This window comes from Mixophyes fleayi, chromosome 2 (assembly GCF_038048845.1).
Source record: "Mixophyes fleayi isolate aMixFle1 chromosome 2, aMixFle1.hap1, whole genome shotgun sequence".
Lineage (NCBI taxonomy): Eukaryota > Metazoa > Chordata > Amphibia > Anura > Limnodynastidae > Mixophyes > Mixophyes fleayi.
The window spans coordinates 348,822,178-348,843,907 of record NC_134403.1 but is presented as its reverse complement, the minus strand read 5'-3'; the positions used below and the strand labels follow the sequence as shown (position 1 = coordinate 348,843,907).

Here is a 21,730-nt window from a genome sequence, read left to right as displayed (position 1 = left end):
AGGACCCCAACATTTCAGGGTCCAGACAGCAACTGAGCTTAAGACATCAGCAGCATCAGGTAGTGAACGCTGCAAGAACAGGTACGAGAGAGCAGGACAGTCTGCCAACTGTTCTGGTTCTAGTGGGGCAAGACCTTGTCCCGATCTAAGGGGTGGGGCCTAGACTATGCACTCTTTATATACACTGCATTCTTTATAAACTACACTATGCCGCTAGCCATGCCCTTCATGGGCTGACCACTCCCCCTCTAGTGTCTGGTCTCGCCTCTATGGTGGCTGGCCCTACCCCATCTGGTGGGCCCCTACTGTTGCAGTCCCCCTGTGGGCCCTTCATCCCCCATTCCGACATTGCTCTTACCTCTCCATCTGTCTGTATTACCCAGTATTATCTATTACTATGATTGTCCCCAATTGTAAAGTGCTACGGAATTTGCTTACACTATATGAATAAATGATGATGATGATGATGATTTGTGGAGGAGCAAACGTTTGCAAAGTTTAAGTTGGGCGGAGTGAGGATGTTTCTTGTTAAGACCTGATGAGGAGCAGCAGGGCAAATAGGAATATCATTTAGAGAAACAAGATTATAGAAAGTGGAAACTGAACACTTTTAGGGGTATTCTGTTGCTCTGCTGAAGGGTAAAAATCCATTTCCAGGCTGAAGTAGGACTTGCATTTTGCATTAGCTCTGAGCATTTGGAGATCGGGTCTCATCCTATATTTTCAATAGCATAGCATTTTCCATCTTTCGTTTGCACTCAGTGGAGAAGCAAATTTATAGATGCACTTTACATAAAAATGCTGCAAACACACAAAACTGGCATACATAACTAACGTGGTGCCAATATTCCCTCACTTTCATCATTAATTTAGGCCATAAACCAAAGTGCACTTCTAACTTGCAGAGTCACCTCTTGAGAGCATAGAGTAGGTGCCGTGCACCTTTAAGTGTGCTGGGTGGACCATCTAGTACAAACCAAGGCAGTTTTTTTATGTGCACTAAAAGGGTTACTTTGAAGGGCCACTAAACCTAATACACATACAAATTGTTTCACTATAATATTATTTGTATGTAACCTTGTTATCTACTTAGCTGATGACTTTTGTCTTTGTCCATTCCATCGTGGGCACGGAGATCTGTGTTATATTTATTTTTTAATTGCGAGAGATGTGTGAATTATTTAAAATTTGACTCACAAAATATTCTGCCAACTCATCCTATGAATTAATTCAGCTATTCCCTAGTTAAAACATTGAATCCTACACAAAGTACTTTTACAGATAGGTTTATCCATCCACAGAGCCACTTTTTTATCTCTCTTTTGTGACAAATATGAATGGGGGCTAAGGAAGGTGATTCGTTGCATTGTTTTTGACTAGTTTTGTAAACTGCAGTGATTAAATACCTTTTTAAATATAACACAAGAAAAAAAAATAGCAACACTGTTTAAAAGTGTACAATCAGTGCAGAAGGACTGAGCAGTGTGTAGGGAGCTGTAAGTGTAGCAGTACGAAATGTAGAGTAATTTAGAAGAGTCAAGAAGGTGATTAAGTGAAAAAGCAGATAGAGAACAGTTTCTCCTCTCTTACTTTTAGAAGATAGTATGATGGTGGCAGCTGCTTGTGATTTGCGCCATTTATTTTGGTTTATTTCTACTATAATTATTTTACATTTTTTACAATTTTGAGTCAGAGCTTATTTATTTGCCATTCTGAGACATTAACACAGATTTCAAATTTGACTGAATTTATTTGGGCGAAACTCATGGAACTGTTGATGGAGTGAAGAATCAGTATGGAACAGCAAGGTCATCCAAGCCAGGGGCCGGTACACAAACTGTTTGTGAAGCACCAAATCAGAAACAGGAAGGAAATCAGAAAAAACAGGAAGACAGGATAGGAACCTGGAAATGTGGAACTGCGTCAGAAGCAAAAAGGAAGTCCAAAAGCCAAGTGGAATCAGGACCAGGATCATACAGGACAGAAGTCCTGAACAAGTGGAAAAACTGTCAAGAAACATAGATTGCAAGAGGCAGGCAGAGAAGAGGATGAATCATTGCGTACAGAGTCCAGTGAGAGACAAGCGGTCCCCGGTGCTGGCATGTGATAAGGATACAATATTGAGTTATCATCCTAAACTATAAAGCCTTCCACATCACTACATCTCCCTGCATGTTTTCTGTATTATCTATATTCCAACCAAAAATTGCTTTCCGGACTTCAAAACATCTACACATCTAACCCTCTCTTTTTGTCAGCACAAGCTTCTGACTCCAAGGCCAACCATGTTGTTCATGTACAGGGGATGCACTATCTTGCCATATTCATTTAACCACCTAAAAGATTTCTGTGTTTCCTAAAATCACTCCTGTCCAGAGAAGCTTGCATTATTGTATAAGTACCCCGGTGCTAGGAACCCAAGATTAAATGGTAACCTCACCTTTGTTCAACTGTCCCCAAAAATAGGTCAATAGTTAATTGGTCAAGACATTGGTTCCCAAACTGTGCTCCTTGAGATGCTGTGACACTCACAGGGGTGCCGCGGTGCTGACCACAAAATGGCAGATGCACTGTCCTGGCAGTCCGGCCCCTTCCTCACTCTCTGGCGTTGTTCTGTCAGCTTGAGTCCTCCCTGTCGAGTTCCCTGAAACAGTGTTTCCAGACCCTTCCATTGCCTCCTTCTCCCCACTCGCCCCATTAGCTGGCAGTGCCATTGTAAATTGGTAGTCACCCTTTGTTGTTTTAAATACTGCTTTCACTTCTTGCTACATTTTCAGAGCTGGTGCAAATATACATTGTTGTGGTAAATAGTCATATACACATTAGCACAGCATTAAACATCTCTAAAAAAAATCACTCTCTCTATCCCATCTGATTATGAAATCTTGTTTCTGTACTGTGCCTTCTCCATACTTCAGTAGGGGCACAGTGTGAAAAGGGGCACAGTGTGATCCATTGGGCACAGTGTGAAAAGTGGAACAGTGTGATGAGGGTGACAGTGTGAAAAGGGATACAGTGTAAAAAAGGGGACAGTGTGATAATAGGGTCCATTGTGCTAAAGCGCAGAAAATCCAGATTCCATTTGCAACAGCATATCTGTGTGAATCTGGGTTTTTGGCTGTTGAGGTAAAAAAAAGCAAGTACCATTCAAAAATTAATGTAGAACAGAAAATAAGAGTGGCAGTGTCCAAGCTGAAAGTTTGTAAAGTTGAGTAGTGCACAACAGGCACACACATCCCAATAATAAATAATTTTGGTATTTTTCTAACATCAGTATTTGCTTTGCAAACAACTTAATAAATACTTCTGTCCTGACTTAAATACTTATTACGTTATTTTGACCCAACTACTTATAAAACAGGACTGCTTTGCAATTATTTTAGCTTAGGGGTGCCTTGAAAAAAATGTGAAGATCCACTAGGTTAGGAAATAGACATTTTGATAATTGTGTTTTGGTCTATAAACTAAACAAAAGATATTGGCAGCTATTGAAAAAAATAGAGCTTATGTAATGTTTGTATTAAATGGCTGGAATTTCTGTTCTTAAGTTGTAATCTTTTAAATATTTATTCAATGTATGCTAAAAAGTATATTTTGGATAGCTTAAAATTATTATATCTATAATATAAAAGCCTAGTGGCGTGTGTTAGTCTGTGTGTGTGTGTGAAAAAAAAAACAAGCTGCAGCGCCATCTGCTGGGCGGAGTTATACACTGACCTACTAAATTCTTAGTGTGTGTGGGAAAAAAACTCAGAAAGGGCTGAAATTTGGTATACTAAGATGTGTCACGGGCACTAGGAGTCTTTACCCAGGGATCACCAGGTGATAGGCTTACCAGAGCAATATAGGTGGTATTATGGTACTCTGGTAGCAGGGTGATCACGGAACAGGAAATAGCAGATGATGAGATGCTCAGGAAAGTCTATGACTAGCAGCACTGGTAATATGGAGGTAATAATACACGAGGAACTGTATGGACAAAGGACACGTGAAGGTAGTCAGTGGTCTGCGGTAGCAAGTTGTACCATTGCTATAGTGAGGAGGAATGTCCAACAGAAACGAGGAAGTGATGAAAGTCAGCGGTCTGCGGATAGCAAGTTGTACCGCTGTCTTGAGTGAAGGAATGGAATCCAAGTGGAGGTATCCGGGGAGTCAATGGTCTGCGTTAGCAAGTTGTACCACTGCTATGTGAAAGGATACTGAAACAAGTGACACAGGGAACAGGGATCAGTGGTCTGCCTCTAGCAAGTTGTACCACTGAATATATATGTGAGGAGGAGCACGGGGAGAGACTGCAACACAGGAGATACACGGGCACCTTAAACTTGATCCACAATAATATGCACAATATATAAATGACTGAACAGCACTGTAATAATAGAAAGTCTCTTGAGGTAATCCGGCACAAGATAACACAGTCAATGATGGCAGTAGACTCAGCGGATAGCAAACTCCAGAGAAGAACCAACACAGTCCAGCAAGATATGCAATACACCAGCACAGTCAATGAGAAGTATGCATACCGTGGTTCAGAAGCAGGCTGTCAGACAGGAGTGCAGAGATACCTGAACGGCAGGAGGCCGGCAGGAAGCGAAGTCCCTGGATGGGTGAAGCGGTAGTCAAGTAGGTGCAGCGCACAGGTAGGTAGACCAGCAGGGAAACGTATACACAGGAATCAGTAGAGTGTGGAACTGGACTCCTGGAGGACCCTGAAGAATAGCGATGGTCTAGCGGGGAGGTAAGTAGTGAGACACGAATCCAATGCTGACAGGCGGGTAGAGACCAGCGGGAACACAGGAAAGCATGGAGAGTGGATCAGCAGTTGAAGGACGAGTAGAGATGAGGAGAAGCGGCAGCAGGACTCTGCGGACACACGGAGGTAGCCAATAGCAACCAGCAGGTGCAGTAACGATGGCACACGGGAGAGCAGAGTTGAGCTGGTACTGATGATCACGGAGAGTAGCGGATAGCAATAGTAGTGGCAGTCTCGAGGAAACACGGGAGAGTTGAGATGAGCTGAAGACTGAAGCGCACAGAGGCAGCGGATAGGAATCAGCCAACAGTCACGATGAAACACAGACGAGTTGCAGGTTGAAGACTGTAGTGCACGGAGGCAGAGGATAGGAATCAGCTAACAGTCATGATGGAACACAGACGAGTTGCAGGTTGAAGACTGTAGTGCACGGAGGCAGCGGATAGGAATCAGCTAACAGTCACGATGATGCACAGGTGAGTAGATGTAGATTGAAGACTGTAGTGCACGGAGGCAGCGGATAGGGATCAGCTAACAGTCACGATGATATATGATAGAGTTGAAGTGGCTTGAAGACTGTAGTGCACGGAGGCAGCGGATAGGAATCAGCTAACAGTCACGATGATACACAGGAAAGTAGAAGTGGTATGGGAACCACAGTAGTAGAAGGGGTTTGGAAACCACAGTAGGTAGAAGTGGTTTGGAAACCACAGGAATCAGCAGCGCTGAATACACGAGGAAACACAGGAACACCTTCAGAGGCTCATGGGGAATGAGACTCCAAGATCAGGCAACGTGGTATTCACCACAGGTGCTTAATATAGGGAGTGTTGCCTGATCTGCCAATTAAGTTAAAGGAACATACACTGAAGGGTTAGAAAGGGTTAGAAAGGGCTGCGCATGCGCAGACCCTCAGGATGGCGGACGGCAAAGGTTCCTAAATGTCCGGGAAGAAGCACTCACAGTCCGGTGAGTGACAAGATGTTTTTAATTTGTTAATTTAATTTGTTAATTGTTAAAAGTGTTTATAAAGATTTAAAAAAAATATATATATTTCTTGAAGGAGAAGTGACAGTTGGGAGTGGTTGGTGGTTGCCGGGGGTGACAGTTGGGAGTGGTTGGTGGTTGCCGGGGGTGACAGAGCGAGAGAAGTGTGATACTCAGGACTGCTGAGAGAGATCCCTGTGTGTGGATAGACATCTGGATAGATGTGGCGATAAAGATGAAGGATGAGGTGATGGAGAAGAATGATGAGGTTTTGACATGTGGACAAAACCACGTTAAAAAAGGGCGCTTACGTTGGGAAGTAACGCTCTTCCCCTGAGGAGGCCTGGGCTATGGCCCAAATGCATGACAAGAACCTTTTTAACACCTTAAGTAGCTTGATTTGACTAGAATGCATGAGTATCATGCACGGGTTAACTTGTTTATATATATATATATATATATATATATATACACCGTATTTGCCGGCGTATAAGACGACTGGGCGTATAAGACGACCCCCAACATTTCCACTCAAAATTATAGAGTTTGTTATATACTCACCGTATAAGACTACTCCCTCTTCCGCACACCTTCCACACACACACTGTATTAAATCACTGGCCCCCACACACACTGTATTAAATCACTGGCCCCCACACACGCTGTATTAAATCACTGGCCCCCACACACACTGCATTAAGTCACTGGCCCCCACACACACACTGCATGAAGTCACTGGCCCCCACACACACTGCATTAAGTCACTGGCCCCCACACACACACTGCATGAAGTCACTGGCCCCCACACACACTGCATTAAGTCACTGGCCCCCACACACACACTGCATGAAGTCACTGGCCCCCACACACACACACACACAAATATATGCTGATCACACACACACACTCATATATGCTGATCACACACTCTGCATTGGCATGACATAACATAAAACAAACATAACATAACACATACTAATAACACTTACCTTCTTCTGCTGTCACTCTCCTCTGTCCCCCTCCTGTCACTCTCATCTGTCCCTCTCTCCCTCTCTCACTTTGCCCCCTCTGCCGCGCCCCAGCCATAAAAAAAAAAAACGGAAACACCAATCTGCACGGCGCCGGGATCCAGCATCCTCTTCTCTCACGCAGCCTGTCACTGATATATGACAGGCTTTCTGTTTGTTTTTATGGCTGGCCCGCGGCACCCCTGAGACACCTGAGTTTGGCACCGGGCGTATAAGACGACCCCCCCACTTGGAGGCATGTTTTTCAGGTCAAAAAAGTCGTCTTATACGCCGGCAAATACGGTATATATATATATATTTATATATATATATATATATATATATATATATATGTACTTAGGTATCAAAATTATGCCTGCCATCTTCTTCCCTGCTCTGTCATACTGTTTTAACTCTGAAACCTAATCCTGCCCTTAATAATTTCATACCATATAGCCAGTGATGTAGACAAAGGGATTGTGATACAGAGACAAAAGTATGACAGTCTACAGAACATTGAACAGTAACATCATAGAAAATAGAAAAGTCCTATATTAAGAATGTTATTCACATTAATCTCTAAATGTGTCCTTTTAGACAATCACAAAGGGAAACTATAAAACTAGGTTTAGAGTGCCATCAATTGTTCCAAAATAAATAATAGTCTTCTATATACACCTGTTATCATCATAAAAGCAGATTCACAAAATGTTCATCATGGATAAAGGCTCAGGACAGTGTCCTAACATGCTTGTGAGTATAGTTCTCCTTTAACATCACTGTGTAAAATGGAGATAATAAATTGAAGCAATTCTCTAACATGCTGTGTTTGTAACACCATTTTTTGTGAAAGCTGATTATCCTTTAATATTCAATTCATATACATTGCAAATTGAGAACAGCATTTTCGGCCAACATTCATCCTTGCAGTGACAAATTTTTAAGTGCTTACAAGGCAAAACTTTATAGTTGCAGTTGAGATTTATCAAAAGTCACTTAAATTGGAGTTATAGCCTTTACTTTTTTGTTTTATTTATGTTTATTTTAAATTGCTCAAGCCTCAACTCTGCTGAGACGATATTACTCCGCTGTATGATTTCATGTGATAAAACTATATTGTAGAGTTAATAGAAATTCAAGTTTCAACCTTTTTTATATAGTGGGGCACTAAAGTTGGTATTGGTATACCATCAGTTATCCTCTTTATGGCTCCTAAAGTGCTTTTAAAACAAATACAGCACCATGGATTTATTCCAAGGAATACCATTACCGTTGAAATATATGTGCTTCCATGAAAGGTTAAAATAAACACAATTCTGCAGAGAGCAAATTTTGCTCCCAAAAGTATCTACTTTTTACTTTATTTTATTAGGTATTGTATTGTTATAAATATATCTATATTTATTATTCTCTACTTTTAAAGAGTCCTAGTTAAAGGCTGATATCTTAGTATGGTATCGATCATCATGACGTCAAAGGAAAATATAATAAAACATGTTGTATGCTCTCATTCATAACTGCACCAACAACAGTATTTAATACGTTCATTTTTAAAGAGATCTTGTAGACAATGAATATGTAACATAAATGTTCATAAATGTCAGTAACTGAAATGGAAAGGTCCACCAGAAAGGGGCTGTGGTCCCAGCGGAAATTGGTGTTGTTTGGGTGATGCGTGTATGGCTTGTTGGTGTCCCATGTGTGGCCTACTTTGTTCCAAATGTTCATTCCGAAATATTGAAAGGAATACACATCCAAAATATTAAAAAAAGAAAAAGAAAGAAAACATGGAATGGAGTATGCTGCCGCCAGAGTAGGTTCAGAGGAAATGGAACAGCAGGTAATCCGGTTGGCAGGAGTAGAAACCTTGGTAAGACATCTTGTGGAACACTGAAGACCCCAAAGCTGACCTGGGCACAGTCCAAGTTGAGATGGAGTGAATGTATCCGGAGCCATGGCAACCCTAATATAAGGGAATTAATATATTGGGGTAAGAACAGAAACTTAATTAACTCTCAAAGTAATGCTCCTACCATCAGCCAAATGGGAGAAGTAACGTAGGAGATGGAGCTGTTGCGTACTGCGGTGAGAGGAAATGGCAGAGGCAACAAATGCAGAGAGAGTTGGAGTTGTGAAACGAGAAAAGTCGACATATAGTTTCCGGAGGAGCCAGAGTCAACAAAGGCCGAGGTCAGGTGGGACCCTTTAGGAGTGTAAAGTACAACAGTCATGAGAAACTCAGAGTTAGTGTCGGAGCAGGGAGCAAGTACTTAGTCTCCTAGGGCGGCCACCCTTTTACCGACTAGGAGAGAAAGTTTCTCGGTCTCTTAGGACAAGAATTTAGTAAATGAACTGAATCATCCAAATACAGACAGTCTTTGCTTAAAATGTCTCTCACGTTAGTTGGGAGTCAAATGGGAGCGATCCATCTGCTTTGGTCAATCTGCTTTGATATCGGGGTTTTGGAACTGGGGAGCCAGCCGGGGAGCTAAATGTTGGGATGAAGATCTCTCCTGTGTGCGCTTTCGGTAGTGCAGATCAATCCTGACACATAAAGAGATGAGGTTTTCCAAGTCAGAAGGTAATTCCCTTGAAACGAAATCGCCTTTGATTCGATCTGCAAGACCTTGCCAGAAGATTGCTACCAAGGATTCGTTGTTCAATTTTAAATCAGAAGACAGTGTGCGAAATTGAACGGCATACTGGCCAACCATGAGGTTGCCTTGACAAAGACTTAGGAGGGCAGAGGCCGCAGAAGATAGTTGACCGGCTTTAAAACAGGCAGCCGTCCCGATACGGAAGACGAACTGAGCCTGACACATACATCTCGCAGTCCTTGTAAATTGTAACCACACATGAACAGGATCCATCCTATCACTTACCTGTAATCTTCACATTTGTGCAGTGGTACATAATATAACTGGCATAATGAATTAATCATTAAAGAAATGTGCCAAATAAACTCACCTGCGTTTGTCACATCACTGATTCCGATTCTTGGTTCTCAGCCTTTTGGCTAAGATCAAGGTTAGGTCTGCCTGTACCCATGAAGTGTTGGGGTACAACATAGAGGTGAAGCAACGTCACTTTGTCTTTTAGCATAATGGTTGGTTGCTGGAGAGCCTGGGGTGCTGTGTGCCCTCTGCGATGTCAATCCGGGCACTGAGAGTAGATCAATATTACAAAGACGTGGGCGTTTTCCTGGTAACACCTTTTATTTTTTGGCCTATCTATAAGAACAATTTTTAAAATTCTCTTCAAATGGCACTTTCATTTATTGCACTTTTTCACATCATGTCCACATTTGAGGTTTTGTTTCATATTCTGGATTGTGGGGCATAGGTTGAATTCTATGGGATTATGTAGGGTAGGAGGTTGCTGTGGGTGTAAGGTCCTTCCCCTCTCCCCGATCTTCTTGAACAATCTGCAAGTGAAAAGTTACTGTGATATTTAAGACTGTGGCTGCAGTACTTTGTATGTTCATCATTTGCATGCTACATGTACAGATCCTACATGCTAGGGCAACATGTTCAATTCAATTCTGAAGACAAGAAAATATGAGAAAATAAATGTACATCTCTTTATAGTTTATGGATAAATAGTTCAGGTTTCTATAATTATGGTTGGGAAGTCGATTCCATCTTGTGCAAAATTGCTTTCAAAAGCTTGATGTTTTTTATTAGTCTAATAAGCTAGTTTTCTTGGCATAAGTTATTTTGGTGACCCTTACTTGCTCTCTTGCATTAAGTTAGATAATTGTGCTGTAGAAGACGATCACAAAGTATTCGTCTTCTAAAAGAGACCTCTTAGCCTAGAAATATCTAGATATGTATTACAGAATATGCAGTAGGTAGTTATGTTGCAGTGTTATGATAATCATTATGTTATTACCTGTGTAAGGTTTTTTTTCAACATTAATGCATTAAAACATTTGGAAATATAAGACATTTTAAATGTAATTACAGAGTGTTTCTTATCATAGGAAATCTGTTACTGTATAATACAGATGGAGCAAACTTTACAGCATATTTTCAATTGTATTTTTTGAAACATGTCATAGTTACCCCCCAAAAGAGTCATTTACACAGTTGCCATCATGTTGACATACTAATACATGCTCTTACCACACGAACAGGCTCAAATGGCATTTGCATGTGGGGCCGCAATTGTCCAGCTTTGTAAAAGACCATTAATGATCTCAGTGCAATAAGTACTTAACGAAGTGAACCAATTAAAGTAAATGTTGTAAGACAGTCTGTAGGTTGTAGGCATTATGCTGGGAACAATGTTGGAGTTAGTGTAGTGTTACTTTTAATATTGGATCTTTTTATAATAACACTGTAACTTTATAATAACGCCAGGATGATTTCTGCTAAAAATCCACAATTACTTCAATAATGTAAATTGCGTTCATTTTAAAGTAAAAAGTGACACACATAATGCACCCATAAAGTTTGAAATGTCTTTTAGTCTGTATGTTATTGCATTAATAATCATTCACAATTGCATACAAAATAGCACATCATATGAAACAAATGACCATCATATTGTACCTGGCAAATGATCAGATTTATATAAAGAGCACATTTCTAAAATCATGCCCTGCAATTGACCAGAATATCATACCTGGCAAATAAAATGCATATCCTTACCTAACAATTCCTGGCACTTAGGGACAAACAATGAATTGCACAACACAATTTTTTTTACAAAAAAAAAAAAGAAAAACATTTCACATCAAAATTAAGAGAGCCAATGAGGACAGCAGATCCAAACTGACATAATGGATGTAAATGCATAATACATTTTAAAAGAGAGCTGCGCCTCACTATTAGTCAATTTAAAACCAAATACACTTTCCCTGGTGACACTCTATTAGCATATATAGCACAAGTAAAAAGCATAACTAAAACAAACTCTAGTAATAATATAAATATAGCATACATGGTAAATAGATGCAAAACTTTATTAATCAAAAATGTGCACAGTTACAATAAAATCTAGGAATATTTTAATTGATAATAGTCGCTGTGGTCTAGTGCATTTCACCAGGGTAAACACAACGGGCTTGATTCATTAAGGCATGCAAAGTAAAAAAAAAAAAGAGTAAATTTGCTCCTGGACAAACCATGTTACAATGCAAGGGGTGCAAATTAGTTTACTATTTTGCACATAACTAAAATTCTGGCTGTTTTTTCATGTATCACACAAATACTTGATAGCTTTATTTTTACACTGAAAATTTAAAGTTGATCTAGGACATGTCCTACCCCAACTACAATTTTAAATTTACCTAGCCCTCCAATACAATATGGTTTTGTCAAGATGCAAGCTGACTCCCATTTTTTGCCTTCCTTTCCTTAATGAATTGGACCCAAGCTTTCAATCTTGGGTAGTAAATGCCATGGAGTTACTGCACTCTTGAATCGCAAATGACCTGGCAAAGGCATATAACCAATTTTTTGTTTAAAGTTGTATATTTGAGTTTACTTATCTAAAATCAAAGATTTATTTTCTTCATGTTTTGGGTTCCATGCATCTAATTAGACTGTCTGACAGCTTGGGACCACAAGTGCATCTAACTTGGCTCTGGCACTTTACGCAGCCAGTCCCCAGTGTATAAGTCTAGTGAGAGCATGGAGTGAAGTGAGCAGTTTTGGAATGCCCCCAGGCTCCTTACCTGAACCTTGATTGTTCTTCAGGAGGCTCTCTGGCTATAACATCACTTACGCACATGTTTAGGTGAATCAACAGTATCTGATTACATTGAATTGAATGACACTCATTTGTAGGGTTCTGCTAGGATTTGGGTCTAGAACCTTCAGTACTTGTTACTAAGCCACTACTGGAGTAGGTGCTGTGTTGTCTCTCTCTCTCTGTGTATTCTTGAGTTTATTGTCTGTACATACTGTTTGATTTCTCAGCTGTAATGGGCTCATAGCTACCTCCATGATTAATTAAAACATGTTAATATATTACATATTTTTTTATAGCCTATATATGTGTCTTACCTTGCTTTGTGTCCTTGGATCTGAAATTGCTGTATCCTTGTCTCGAACTCAGTTATTGTCTTAGACATACTGTTTTCCCTGTTCCATTGCTCAGCCTGTGTCTACCTTGTTCGGATTTTGTCATTACCTTCCCTTCTTTCTCTGTCACATTATATTCAATTTATTTTCCTACTGCAGTTCCAATGTTCATTGTGGTATTCCAAGTCCAGGGGGCTTCCTAGTACCTGAGGGAAGTCTAAAGAGAAAGGCAGCTACTATATGCCCAGAAGCATGGTGAGACTGGGAATTGCTTCTCCAGAAGTGGTGTGGGTTCTCCCTGTTCCCCTTACTTGTGGTATTCCTGCCTTGGGGGTATATTTACTAAACTGCGGGTATGAAAAAGTGGAGATGTTGTCTACAGCAGCCAATCAGATTCTAGTTATCATTTATTTAGTACATTCTACAAAATGACAGCTAGAATCTGATTGGTTGCCACATCTCCACTTTTTCAAACCTGCAGATTAGTAAATATACCCCTTGGACTTGTCTGATATCCTTTATTGTGTTTGTGTCCTGTTTATGTTTTCATTTGACTCCTTGGAGTATATTTTCTAAACTGCAGGTTTGAAAAAGTGGAGATGTTGCCTATAGCAACTGTTAGATCTAGAATTCTGACCCAAGTCTGCCTGTGGTGTCAAGTATATCTGGAAGCGCTTCAATCAGCTGGAGAGAATTGACACAGACCAAGTTCTGTATACAAGGAATATTCTCTAGTTTATTGATACAAAGATACAGGTTTTTATAGGCTACTGAATAAATGAATCCTACGTCATATGCATACAATAGTTTATACCACTAGTTTATGAGAAGCGCTACTGATTAACTTTCTCACGTATTCTTGAGGTGTTTACTTTTCTCCCCCTTCTAAGGACAGATGAGCCTATTATTTCTTATCTCAAGGGGAGTTGGAGATATGCTATGTGTAACACCATGGATACAGCTCCCATACTACCAGCTGGATATGAAGCTCATTATTGTTTTCATAACTGGTTACATTCTTCAGGTGTTCCCTATTAGTTCAACTTCAAGGCCATAGGCTCACATATTGCAAAACTGCAAGTTAACAGAAAAATGAATAATCTCTTCTAGCAAATAATATTTCTATACAAGTTACAATAAAATGGCTGAACAAAGGCCTTATGAGGCCTTAACAAAAAATCATATTTAACATTTCCCATCTTTTATTCAATTTTTGACCCTTTCTCCTCCTACCTACCTAATCCTATCTATAGAACCACATTCTTAATAAGCAGGTACTTATACACATGTAGGAGGCCACATGCATAGAGTTGGTCCCCTTAGGAATCTGTCAACTCATCCCCCACTAATAAGCCTGTGATCCTCCCTGTCCTAACTTGATTTATGAGGAGATGCATTTTGGCAAATGTCCATGTCTAGAAAAGATGGTTTCTTAGAAGATGGTTTCTTAAAAGATGGTTTCTTAGTAGGTAGTTAATGAGTCTATAGTAGTTCTGCAGGCCTTGCATGTCCTTTGTTCAATCTTTAGTAGTTTCTTGTTGCAAACTCTGCAGTTCTTTGGCTTTGCTAGTCCAAATAATTCATGACACTCATAGTCTGGTCAGGTTTCAGAAGTAATTTCTGTGATCATCAGAGGTTCGGGATTTTCAGTGGTTCCCTTTTTGGAGAGACAACAATCAAGTGTCAGTAACTTCTTAATCAGCCATATATTTAGTTTCATTATCACCTATACGATCAACAGGATTGCAAAACCATTTGCTACTAATGCCAATATTTCCAATATCCAACATGAATCATTACTGACAACTTTACCAATGAGGTTATGCATCTGCACAAAGACATTTTCAGAGTTTACTCTACTATGAGTGCAAATTGTTGAGCACTCCTTCCCATATGTTTCTCACAGTGGCATAGGCAATATGTCACTTAACTGTCTGTTTCATACTGGGTTAGGGAGGCCTTAATCCCTACTTCAGTCACAATTATTCTGGCAAGACATATCAATACAATGAGACAGTCATTTCTATTTATCAGAACAAGACTCCCCTGATTTGAAGACTTTGCAGTGTTATGCGTGAATCCAGGTGTCTCTTTCCTGTACTTTCACTGCCATGGGAGTCGTCAACAGGACTTGATAAGGACCCTTGTATCTGGGTTCAAGACTTCTCCTGATGTGCTTTCTCACGACCACCCAGCCCCCCAGGGTGCAGTTTATGGGTACCTGTATCAAAATTAGGGTTTGCAATGGAGGAGAATATTTGACCATGTATTTCAGTTAGTTGTTTCTATAATAAGGCAACATAATTCAACAAATCACTATATACATGGTGTAGTTGCTATGGAAAATAACAGCCTGTTCTGTTTGCTGTGCCAAACAATATCTCATATGGTGTTAAACCTGTGTCTTTCCTAGCAGTATTTTTTACTGAGTGCAGGTAAACATGAGATCCATGGCAGACCTGTTTCAGCCATTATTTTCTGCATTTTCAATTTCAGTGTACCATTAAGGCGCTCCATACATCCTGAACTTTGGGATCTGTAGGGGGTGTGATAGTTTCTGGAATCCTTGCCCCGTAAAGTGTATCCCTCTGTCACTTACAATGACCTCTGGTACACCATATCATCAGATTACCTCATTCGCAATTTTCTTGGCTAATGCTTTAGCATTTGCTTTTCTATACAGCCATGTCTCCAGCCAGTGACTAAAGAAGTTGACACAGACAAGCACATTCTCAAAGCCCGAGCATTTGGGAAGTTATAAAGTCTATCTGTATCCTCTTATAGGGATATTATGTCTGGGGTGTGCTTTTCCATAGGACAGACTTACTCGGGTTACTTTGTGCACAGACTAGGCATTCTGCCACTAACGACTGTGCTGCTTGGGCGAACCCTGGTACTATCCATAAGCTGCTAGTGAGTACAACCATAGCATCTTTTCCCAGATGCACTTTCTCGTGTGCTATATTGGCCATAATGGGATAAACTACTTTTGGCAGACACAAACGCTGACCTTTACACCACTCCTTGCACTTCTAGTGCTCCATGTATTGCCCAAGTCTTTTTCTTATTTTCTGTTGCTTGTCTTTCCATAAGTTGGAGTGTGCTCTGGTCAAACAGGGGTCAGGGGGTCACCATGTAAATAGACTCCCCTTGGGGTACTGGGGCTATGGCGGCTTCTCGTGCGGCCTGGTCTATTTCACTTAGCTTCGGGGGTAGTATCTCTGTGTGTGTCTTCACCTTCATCACTGTTTGGAGGACAGCTGGAATGCAGTGAACAGTGCCCTGGTATGTTCATCATATTGACTGGTTTGCTTGCTGAACCCATAAGGTCCCTACTTTTCCATACAGGGCCATAATCATGCACAATTACAAATGCATAACTTGAATCAGTGTAAATATTTACTCTTTGTCCTTTTGCATATATGCATGCAAGTGTCAGGGCCTTTAGTTCAGCTTCTTGTGCTGACATGTGACTCGGTAGAGTCTGTTGAATCACTATTTCTGTGTGTGTGGTTACAGCACACCCTGTATACGGGACAGGATCTATGTGATAGTGTGAACCATCTACAAAAAGAGTGATGTCTGCATCTGGTAATGGTTTATCTTTAATGTGAGATAAAACCAGAGATTCTTGTTTCATTAGTTCTATGCAATCATGTTCAGAAAAATTTTGTTTGCATTTTTTTTTTTCCTTTCTTTCTGTTCAAGCTGGAATGGAATTCCCCCAAATCCCTAGGGTAACCCCAATATATACAGGTACTTCTCCCATCTTTTGAAACTTGCTGCAATAAGGCAGCAGGATTCAACATTGTGCACTGCTTAAGTGTAACGTTACTGGGAGTAAGCAGTGCTACTTCATTAGGATAGGCTTCAGTAAGGAGCATGTGGAATCCAAGGAAAAGGTTCTTGGTTTCTGAGTTCCACAAAGTTTACACTCATTAGATGGAGTGTACAGTACAACGGTTAAGACAGATGTGGTAACTTTAATTCTTCTGGAAGAGAAACACTTAGCTTAAATAACCTGTTAATAAGCCACATCATCAGTTCTATTAGTGTATATAATAATGTGTTGGGCCACAATACTCACAAACACATTCCTGCATTGGGTGTAAACCCCTGTAGTCATGGGTTGCTCTTTTCTTTATTTGGTTGGGTTAAACTTTCATATTAGAATTTTCTAATTATGTATAATGATCTATACATTACTATGGGCCTGAGTCTGGTTCTTCCAAACTTGGCTTTCCTTTCTAGTCTAGTACACATCTACAGCGCACAGCAAAGGAAAATAACGTGCAATCTATATTCCTCCTGCTAATATCAATGAACTCCCCTCTCTGGTCTCCCTTGGACCTTTAAAAAACTTAAAATACAGTTTACTCAGATTCCCCTTGTCTGAAGGTCTTAACATATATCTGTGAACATGAGAGGCTCTGGGGCCTCTTGTGCTTCCTTTTTTTTTTTTTTTTTTTTGTCTTCTAATAAAAAAGGAAAGGGAGGAAGAAAATACACAGTGCGCTCGGCAAGTGTTATATGTCACTCATTTCACAATAGGAGGGAATGTCCTTTGTGCTGTATATCTTCATACTTAGTAAATCTGGCCGGTAACAAATGTTTTGCTTGTGCTTGGTTTCTGTCACAACGTACGATACCGTTAAGGTAACTGGGTGTCCTAGCACAATATCTATACTCTTTTCAAGCACTAAAGCAGAGTAGTATGCAAGTGACCTTAGCTTGCGACCATGTATTTGTGTCAGTACTCCTTGTACATGTGCACTGACTTCATAACAAAATAATGTGAAAGGCTTGTCATAATCTGGCAAAGCCAGTGCTGGCGCTGAAGTTATTTCAGCTTAAAATTGGTTAAACATTTGGTTCTGCTCAGAGGAGAGTATAAATGGCTTGCTATGATCCAGAAGTGCTAATGCAGGAGCACATACAATTGCTCTTAAAGTCTTAAATCTTTTTCATTTCTGTAAAAATATAGAATTCCCATCAATGCATTACCATACCCACAATAAAAATAATTATTTACAGTATATGACAATTATAGCACAGTAAATAAGGGCAGTAAATGTCTTTACAAACACTGATTTACTCAAAACTGTAATGAGGATACAAATAAAAACCTTTTGCTTTCTGCACATACAGAAAAACCACCTAGTTCATGCATTTGCTATGCGAATAGCACATAAACTCTAATATCTCTTTCCAAAACAAGGTAATCATTACTCAGAAGAGTTTACGTTATTTAAATCCTTCATTAGTTTATACTTATGTTTGTTGTGGTGCAAAGATGGTGCATTGGAAGTTAAATCAATGCAATCTGGATTGCCTAATGGGTCTTTGCAGCTGGAGACCTGTGAATAAAAAAACTTTTGCATAGAGATTAACATTTATTTACTAGGAATTACTGTAACTGTAACATGCGTGTATACTGTTATCAGGTAACCAGTGAACAGCTGCTAAAAGCTTAACTGTGACGCTATGCGTTCCATGCCTTGATTTCCTCAAAGGGGCAGTCCCTAATTTCACAAATAGAGAATGTCAAAGTGACGAGACCTGGGCGAGTGTTCAAAGCCACTCCTTTCTTATCATCTCTTAGTACAGCCCTTTTAAATGACACTAATTAAATTTCCGGGTTTAGAAACATTCAATCTGGAATCTTGGTTCCAAGTATTCAACCATTTTAAAAGCAGCACTGTCTCATAAATCAGAGTACTCTCGTTAGACACAATACATTGTGTCTGTAAATCATTCAACATTTTCTCAACAAAATCTCTCTCCCGTGACCAAATATTCACACATATTTCTAGATTCTGTGATTTTCGTGTTCAAAGTAAAAATATATTCACTTAAGTCTCGCTCACAGACGACATTTTATCTCGTAACATTTCTTTAAAGGCATAACAAACCCTCCTGATTTCTGAGAACATTCATCAGCGCCATTTTAACACAGATAAAAACAGCATGTAAGCTCACTCCCACAATTCTCAACTTCATTAAAGAGAAAGCTATATTTCTGAACTTCAGAAACAAAATTATTTTGTTCAAATACAGAAACGGCTTGTTGGATCCCAGCCAGCTTTGTTCTGACACTAGTACTTATAGTGATAATGTACATTATTTACAATCTTGTCCGTGCAATCGGACCAAACATTTTAAAACTTCTTTTGTATCTTTTTAAAAGCTTATCATTAAGCAATGAATGTACAACTTTTTCAACCTTGAAACATGTCTCTTGTAAAAAACGGACAAGACAGACAAACATTGTGATTTAAAGTAAATCAAACATCTCCCTTATAGAGCACTAAGACAGAGAACAAACAATGTGAATTATCACGGATCTCTCTCACACGCAGTAAGACGGAGACAAAACTCACATACAGAGAAAGAAAACTTAACTGACATCTTCCAGCCTACTGCTGTGGAACTACAAGTCCCAGCATTACACTAAATACAAGTTAGCTTCAACATGTTATCATCAATCAGCACTCCGGACACATTTTTTTAATTTTACATACATTGTCAAAAAACAAAAAACAGTGTGCTTCTTATCTCAACACACTGAAATCATTTACACAGAATAAGGGAGGGGCACATTTCACTTATTCAGCTGCACAGGATCAAACATACATTTATAATATACAACCTACTTGATTCATTATTCAGCTTCCGATGCATTTAGCATATCCACATATATTTCGACTTTTCAGATCTCTTAACTTTCCTGTGCCACCTCAAACAATCTCTTGGGGTTTGATCTCAATACCCCTTTGTTCTTGTCACATTACCACTTGCAACACCTTTGTTTCTCCATCCACACATATCTTTGGCTATCCCCGCTTTCTTGAAAAATTCCCTGCAGACCTTCTACTCCCCCATTTCCTTAAGTCTTTGTGCATCATATCTATGAGGGAGCTGCTGTCATTTGTTTACTATCTATATTACTCGTATTGACAGTATTCTGTTGAGTCCAAATCGGGACTCTTATCTAGTTTCTGTGGGTTGTCCTTGCACTGGACGTCCCGTTCTGTGGACTCCTTGTACTGGATGTCCGTGCTAAATAGCTTCTTTGACAGTATCTGGGACGAAGGTCTTTTGGAAATCTCTCTTACACAATTTGGGCAGATTACAGAATCTCCCTTCTTTGATATACCTCTGGGGATGGTGTCTAAAATGTTCACTCAATGTTCAAAACAATAACTCTCTAAATCCCTCTATTCCATTACATGCTTCTTTGATCAATGTCTTATGTGACATTTATGCTTTATACATCATACATAGGTACAAACACATGCACTCAAAATTCAATCATCTTTCAAAAATCTAATCAACAATACAATTACAGTAAACAAATTGGGTTAATACTGTATTATATTAATCAGATGATACTTGAGACTCACAAATTCGCGTGTCAGGTGCCTCAGACAGACATGAGGTGACCCAGACTAGGAAGACCAACGAGTAGAAATCTACTGACCGCGGATGTTGGGGTTCAATGTGCTGGGAAACCTCCGTTGTCTGTCTTGTAGCCTGCTGGACAGCGAATCTCGGTGGGACCTCCAAGTTGTTAGATCTAGAATTCTGACCCAAGTCTGCCTGTGGTGTCAAGTATATCTGGAAGCGCTTCAATCAGCTGGAGAGAATTGACACAGACCAAGTTCTGTATACAAGGAATATTCTCTAGTTTATTGATACAAAGATACAGGTTTTTATAGGCTACTGAATAAATGAATCCTACGTCATATGCATACAATAGTTTATACCACTAGTTTATGAGAAGCGCTACTGATTAACTTTCTCACGTATTCTTGAGGTGTTTACTTTTCTCCCCCTTCTAAGGACAGATGAGCCTATTATTTCTTATCTCAAGGGGAGTTGGAGATATGCTATGTGTAACACCATGGATACAGCTCCCATACTACCAGCTGGATATGAAGCTCATTATTGTTTTCATAACTGGTTACATTCTTCAGGTGTTCCCTATTAGTTCAACTTCAAGGCCATAGGCTCACATATTGCAAAACTGCAAGTTAACAGAAAAATGAATAATCTCTTCTAGCAAATAATATTTCTATACAAGTTACAATAAAATGGCTGAACAAAGGCCTTATGAGGCCTTAACAAAAAATCATATTTAACACAACCAATCAGATTCTAACTGTCATTTTGTGGAATGTACTTAATAAATGATATCTAGAATCTGATTGGTTGCTATAGGTAACATCTCCACTTTTTCAAACCTGCAGTTTAGTAAATCTACCCCTTATATTGACCTCTACCTGACTATTTGTTTTGGTTTGACCCTTAAATATATGACTGCCTGCTCTGGACTCCTTACCTTCATTATTTCCTTCTTGTACCTCTTTCCTTTGATCAGTAAGCATTCCTTGTATAATCTCCCAACTTACCCATCCTGTCCTTTTATGGTTCTTTATGCCCTGGGATTCCATTTCCCTCAGTAACTCATTACTGATCCCCTGATGATCACTATATAAGTGTGCAATATGTCCAATAATCTATGATTGTATAAAGATATACATGATGCATACAAAATAAGTGGTGAACCTCTTGATGTTTCGTGCTGCATGAAGGCTTATATCTAGTGATCAGTGCTTTTACAGGGTTTGTGTCCATGCAGGTTATCAGAAAAGTTGATTCTGACACTATCCACTTTCTAAATATATCCATCATATATATGACAACAAAAAAATATTCATTTAGAGCTATAGATACATATATGTAGAAAGTAATTTTCTTAAATGCTTTTATCCAAAGATGAAGAGAAGATTGACTGCACCTTTGAAGAAGGGTTTTGTTACTGGATTCAGGACCTAATGGATGATGCAGAATGGGAGAGAATTAACGGCCCCAGTTATCCTCCAATGTCTGGACCGGATTATGACCATACATTTGGCAACATGTCTGGTGAGTTTCACTAGTTTCAATTATTT

The 21,730-nt window shown here is 39.6% G+C and overlaps 1 protein-coding gene across 1 annotated transcript in view; it reads left to right on the top strand.

Moving 5' to 3' along the window:
- The window catches only part of TMPRSS15 (transmembrane serine protease 15), a 224,362-nt gene that overhangs the window by 80,435 nt on the left and 122,197 nt on the right, over positions 1-21,730 (top strand). Inside the window, exon 10 of the mRNA XM_075197836.1 lies at positions 21,555-21,704. Within this exon, the coding sequence (XP_075053937.1) occupies positions 21,555-21,704 (150 nt within the window). The remainder of the gene's footprint in view (positions 1-21,554; positions 21,705-21,730) is intronic.